At 41.8% G+C, this 6,752-nt stretch overlaps 1 protein-coding gene across 2 annotated transcripts in view; it reads right to left on the reverse strand.

Moving 5' to 3' along the window:
• Positions 1–4,524: 4,524 nt before the first annotated feature.
• The window catches only part of BTAF1 (B-TFIID TATA-box binding protein associated factor 1), a 97,930-nt gene continuing 95,702 nt past the window's right edge, over positions 4,525–6,752 (reverse strand). For both annotated transcript variants that reach the window (XM_062215060.1, XM_062215061.1), the window contains one exon: positions 4,525–6,752. This exon is cut by the window's right edge and continues 121 nt beyond it. In XM_062215060.1, coding sequence (XP_062071044.1) covers positions 6,730–6,752 — 23 coding nt within the window. In that variant the 3' untranslated portion in view covers positions 4,525–6,729.

Here is a 6,752-nt window from a genome sequence, read left to right on the forward strand (position 1 = left end):
AATGGTAGTGGGAACTATAGTTTTAATGTTGGACATGGAGAAAGGTGAATTGATTTGGAATAGATTTTGAAGGTGGAGATGGAAATTCCTGATTACATTAGGGGGATGCAAAAAAAAAAAAAAAAAAAAAAGACCTGGGGCAGGCACTTAGCTTAGCCATTACGATGACCATGCCTGTGTTTGATGCCTTAATTCAGCTTCTTAATAGCACAAGACCTTTGGAGGCAGGAGAGAGGACTCAAATACTCCACCCACATGGCCGACGGGTGCTGGGCCCCCTACTTTGGCCTGGACCAGTCCTAGACACTGTAGGCACGTAGAGTGAGTCAGTGAGTCAGCAGATGGGAGCTGGGTTTTTTGCAGCCTTGACCCTGCAAAAAGTCTAAGGTGACTTTTTTTTTTACTTTTTTATTTTTGACAGGCAGAGTGGACAGTGAGAGAGACAGAGAGAAAGGTCTTCCTTTTTGCCGTTGGTTCACCCTCCAATGGCCGCCGCGGCTGGTGCACCGCGCTGATCCGAAGGCAGGAGCCAGGTGCTTCTCCTGGTCTCCCATGGGGTGCAGGGCCCAAACACTTGGGCCATCCTCCTCTGTGCTCCTGGGCCACAGCAGAGAGCTGGCCTGGAAGAGGGGCAACCGGGACAGGATCGGTGCCCCGACCGGGACTAGAACCCGGTGTGCCGGCACCGCTAGGTGGAGGATTAGCCTGTTGAGCCACGGCGCCGGCCTTAAGGTGACTTGTTTTTAAAAAGCATTTTTTTCTTAAAGATTTATTTACTTGAAGTTGAAAGGCAGAGAGACAGAGAATCTTCCATCCACTGGTTCACTACCCAAATGGCCCCAATGGCTGGGGCTGGGCCAGACTGAAGTCAGGAGCTTCATCTGGGTCTCCCATGTGGGTGCAGGGATCCAAGCACCTGGGCCATCTTCTGCTGCTTTCCCAGGCACATCAGCAGGGAGCTGGATCAGAAGTGGAGCAGCCATGACTTGACTTGAACTGGTGCCCATATGGGAGGCCATCATCACAGGTGGCAGCTTTACCCACAAGGCTCGCCCCCAGAGGTGACTTTCTGTATCTTTTCCCTTTACTTCTATTTGCTTCTAGACATCCTATTTTTATTCTTTCATTCTGTCTTCTATCATTTCTGCTTGCCATTTCATATTTTCTATCAGTTCATCTTTTTTAATATTTATTTTAAAGACAGACTTAGGTCTTTCAATCTCTGGCTCACTCCCCAAATGGCCACAATTAGAGCTGAACTGATCCAAAGCCAGGAGCAGGAAGCTTCCTCCAGGTCTCCCAGGTGGCTGCAGGGGCCGAAGGACTTGAGCCATCCTCCACTGCTTTCCCAGGCTCGTTAGCAAGGAGCTGGATGGGAAGTGGAGCAGCCGGGACTGGAACTGGCACCCACATGGGGTGCTGGTGCTGAGGGCTGGGGCTTTAACCTGCACCAAGGTACCAGTCCCAGCCCCAGGTTCACCTTTTGATTACCATGATAGGTGGTTCTGTAAGAACATCATCCCAGTTAATGATTTCCTCTGAAAACTCTGTAATTATTTCCCATTTAGTGGCTCTTTTTCAACCTTCTCTAATAGTTTTTTATATCTAAATATTTTAATATTATTTCCTGGTCTCTCCGATTACCCTGTCTGCATTTGCTCTCTCCCTCCTGTGCACTCTGTGTGTATAAGGCTTAATCTTGCCCCTCTGGCAATCCTATGAGATGCTATCCCTACAAAGCAGTTTTATATTTGCATCTGCTCAGGTGATGGAATTGATTTTATTTTCTTGACTCAGGGTTCCTATAGTAAACATTTAGCATAAACTCAGACTTGAAACTTACCTGTGATATAGGCCTGGAATTTTGCTTTCTCCTGGATGACTTTGCATTTCCAGGCTCATAGATGGTTGTCTTAGTAAAATTTGAATACATGTTTTTAAAATAAATATTTATTATTTGAGATGCAGAGTTACAGAGAGGAGGAAAGAGAGAGATCTTCCACTTCCATCTGCTGCTTCACTCCCCAAATGGCCACATGGCTAGGGCTGAGCCATGCTGAAGCCAGTAGCCTGGAGCTTCATCCAGGTCTCTCACATGGGTGCAGGGGCCCAGGGACTAGGGCTCTCTTCCGTTGCCTTCCCAGGTGCCTTAGTAGGGAGCCACATCAGAGGTGGAGCAGCCAGGACTTCAACTGGGAGGTAGGCATGGTAGGCTCAGCTTAACCCACTGTACCACACTGCTGGTCTCTTGATATTTGATACATGGTCTTTTTGTGGCTTTATGGCTGAAACTCTCTTGCTTGTCATTGGGAATTAGGATCTCAGCTCCTATCTTATGCAGAACCTTACTAGTTTGAGTGAATTTATCAAAGACTCAAGTAACTTTCTTGAAACAGGAGGCAATTTTTACCTCCTTGGAGATGGCAGTAGACAGTGCTTTGTGTGAATAGCAAACTTTTCTATTTTTTGTTTTATTGATTCACAGTGAGTTCTCCAGCATTTAATAAATATTCCTGTAATCAATTTATAATATGAAACAGGATAACTACAGGAGGTAGATTATACAAAGATTAAATATTTAGATTACAAGTGTGATGAAGTTCTCATTACTTTCAAATTCTTAGTCTGCCTCTAACTGGTAACATTCTCAAATAGTTACACTGCACTATTTAGTTTAGATAGATATTTAAAAAAAATAAAAAACCACACTATTTAAAAGAGCTCCAGAGAGATGAAAAGATCTTCCATCTGCTGGCTTGCTCTCCAGATGGCTGCAATGGCCAGGGCTAATCCATAGAAGCCAGGAGTGGGGCTGGTGCCGTGGCTCACTTGGCTAATCCCCCACCTGCGGCGCCAGCAGCCCATGTGGGTGCTGGGTTCTAGTCCCAGTTGCTCCTCTTCCAGTCCAGCTCTATGCTGTGGCCCGGGAGGGCAGTGGAGAATGGCTCAAGTCCTTGGGCCCCTGCACCCGCATGGGAGGTCAGGAGGGAAGCACCTGGCTCCTGGCTTCGGATCATAGCGGCCATTTGGGGAGTAAACCAATGGAAGGAAGACCTTTCTCTGTTTCTCTGTCTATAACTCTACCTAATTAAAAAAAAAAAAAAAAAAAAAAAAAAAAAAAAAAAGCCAGGAGTTTAATCTGGATCTCCCACATGGGTGCAGAGGTCCAAACCCTTGGGCCATCTTCCACTGCTTTTCCCAGGACTTTTAGCAGGGAGCTGGACCAGAAGTGGAGCAAGATGGGGCCAGTGCTGAGGCGCAGTGGGTTAAAGTCCTGGCCTGCGGTGCTGGAATCCCTTATGGGTGCCAGTTCAAATCCATGCTGCTCCACTTCTGAACCCACTCCCTACTAATGTGCCTGGGAAAGCAGAGGAGGATGGCCCAAGTCCTTGGGCCCTTGCACCCATATAAGAACCTTCTGGCTCCTGGCTTCAGATGAGCTCAACTCCAGCCATTGCGGCCATTTGGGGTTATGAACCAGCAGACAGAAGACCTCCCTCTCTCATTCTTTCAAATAAATATATATATATATTTTTTTAAGTGGAGCAAGCAAGCCTTGAACCGGCACCCATAAAGGACGCCAGTTTCGGGGCCGGCATCGTGCTACAGTAGGTTAATCCTCTGCCTGCGGCGCTGGCAACCCATATGGGTGCCGGTTCTAGTCCCGGCTGCTCCTCTTCCAATCTAGCTCTCTGCTGTGGCCTGAGAAAGCAGTAGAAGATGGCTCAAGTCCTTGGGACCCTGCACCCATATGGGAGACCAGGAAGAAGCTCCCGGCTCCTGGCTCTGGATTGGCGCAGCTCCGGCCGTTGTGGCCATTTGGGGAGCGAACCAATAGAAGAAAGACCTCTCTGTCAATCCCTTTCACTGTCTGTAATTCTACCTTTCAAATTAAAAAAAGCCAGTTTCACAGGTGGTGGCTTTATCCATTAAGCCAAAATGTTGGCCCCACTTTAGTTTTTTTTTAAAGATTATTTATTTGAAAGAGTTAGAGAAGGAGACATAGAGAGAGAGAGAGAGGTCTTCCTGCCGCTGGTTCATTCCCTAATTGGCCATAATGGCCAGAGCTGCGCTGATATGAAGCCAGGAGCTTCTTCCAGGTTTCCCACGTGGGTGCAGGAGCCCAAGGACTTGTGCCATCCTCCACTGCTTTCCCAGGCCATAGCAGAGAGCTGGATCAGAAGTGGAGCAGCTGGGACTCGAACTGGCACCCATATGGGATGCTGGCACTGCAGGCGGCAGCTTAACCCACTATACTACAGCGCTGGCCCCAACCCACTATTTAGTTTTAAAAGTTCATATAGACCACCCAAAGGAATAAAGCTGTACTAGTTTCATTAGTCCCAATACCAGTAACGTTCACCCTTGTCACCATTATGACACGCTCTTGTTGAAAAAACTAGAATTTTTTTGGGAGGAATGTGTGTGGAATACATAAGTACATTTATAGTGAGTGTGAAACAAAAATTACACCCAGAACCCAGAAAACAGATTTTTCCTACAGGAAACAAACACTACTGATAAGACTGGTAATCTCTACATTTATAATTATTTTGGCTGTTTCAAATTTTCTATTATAAACATACAAAAAATAGAGCATTACCCAACTTAAAATAGTATGAACATTCTATCATGGTTGCTTTATTTCCCACATCCCATATTTAGAAAAATAGCTATCATATCATTAAATCCATAAAATTGACAGCAGTTCTTTAGTATTATTCAGTTCAATTTTCTAAGTATCTCCATTGTTCTTCAGAATTACTATGACTAGGACCACTAAATTAAGGGAGACTTAGTTCTTACCTATTTATATATTTTCCTATATTTGAAAAGCTGGAATGTGATTTAGTGTTTCACCAACTCAAAAAGTTACTTTAAAAATTTTTTTTGCACTCACAGGTAACTAGTATAATTTTGTCTGCTCTTTTGCCTTTCTAATACACACACTTTCAGATTAAATCCTTTTCAAATTTAACTGCTTAACTATCTGACTTTAGTTCTATCCAACCCTTCAAATTAGGGAAATTGACTACTCTGATGTCAATTCTTTTGCTCTTTCCTATCTCTATAATGATATATTGTCTTCTACATATTTCCAGGAAATATTAATTGCTATAAGCTATGTGAAATAACTAGTTTATGGAATTAGCAAATAATCAGGTATGCTGAAAGTTCTACATGAAGTCATGAGTTTCCTTTTGTCTTTGACAATCTGTACAAAAATCAAATGAAGAAGGCAGCTATTTTGAAACCTGTATATCTGAATAATTTTAATCTTTTGCTCGAGTTTTGATGGTCATTTTCTACAAATAACACACAGTTGCATATATTTTACAGCTTCAACCTTATATTTATTCTCCTGTGGAATGCTAGGTTTAATGTTACAGTATGGTTGTCAAAGCTACTGAAATGTGACAAATGTCCATATGTCTAAGTGCTGCAGAACAGTTTAACTTTAATGATTTAAAACAAAACACCTGTTATTGTACAGCTGAGGTCTGATGGTTTTTAACCAAAGCCTATGTGTATGGCCAGCCACAAACTTTAGGTATGTTATTACCTGTACATATATACACAAATATATTCCATACATATGTATGCACACAGGCAAGTATTAATTTATGTGTGAAACTTAGAAAATTATATATACATACATACATGCATATCTATATCCATATACCAACCCTTACCATTGAACTCGCTTTTCTAACACTAATCAGTTTCATGCCCTATTATTGCTACCCAGTATAACTACATGATTTTAGTGCCAATACTGGGTACCTTTTGGGTACAGGCTAGGGTAGATTTGTGTATATAGATATGTATATTCATGTATGTTTGTGTATATAAAGGAATTGTTTCTCCCTTTTATGCTTTAGTCATGCATTACTACAATAAACAGTCTCTTCACCATAGGTTTTGGAATTCTAAACAGTGTAAAATCTACTTCTGGAAAACTGTATGTTCATAGTTACAAAATATATATATTATATATATGATTGAAACCTATGGAGTACATATGTTCTTTGAATCTGGCTATAACCTAGCCATTAGATAAATTAAAAAAAAAAAACACCCTCTTAATAGGATGTTACGGTAGCCTTAAATATACCAGTACCAGTATTTAGAATAGTTGATACTATATTTTAAAAGTTGACAAAATGATGATAAAGTTTCAAAAACACTATTCATCTGCATTAAATATATAAAGACTTCCACCAAAGGCCTGCTTCAATTCATTGCCTAAGACTGACCAATATTGTAGTCATTATTCTTGTATTTTTAAAATTATGGCTCATTAAGGCTTTCTTACAAAAGCCCTGACTTTTATCAATTATAAAAACAAGTTTTATTTAAAAGAAAAATGTACATGAACACTAAAGTACTCACAGATATCATACTGTACAAAGTGACTCTGTAAGGAGGGAGGTTTGTGCCTGGTGGGACACCTCCTGGTAGCACATGTGAACCTGGCTTGGTTCCTCTGCTCTGCAGCTAGTCAGCATGTAAAATTTAATCCACTTCACATTAACATTTAAATTTAATACAGTGCAAATATTTGAGACTAACTTGTTCCCCCCAGTGAAACAAGAGCCAATGGTATGCTGAATATTCTTCAGATCTATTTACATATTGATTAAAAGTTCACCATAAACTTAGAAATTTGCTGAATATCAGCAGAAATATAACTGAACTAGCAGCAATTGCATTTACAGTATTTGATAGTTACTTGAGAGAATGCATGAAAT

Source organism: Lepus europaeus, chromosome 17 (assembly GCF_033115175.1).
Source record: "Lepus europaeus isolate LE1 chromosome 17, mLepTim1.pri, whole genome shotgun sequence".
NCBI lineage: Eukaryota > Metazoa > Chordata > Mammalia > Lagomorpha > Leporidae > Lepus > Lepus europaeus.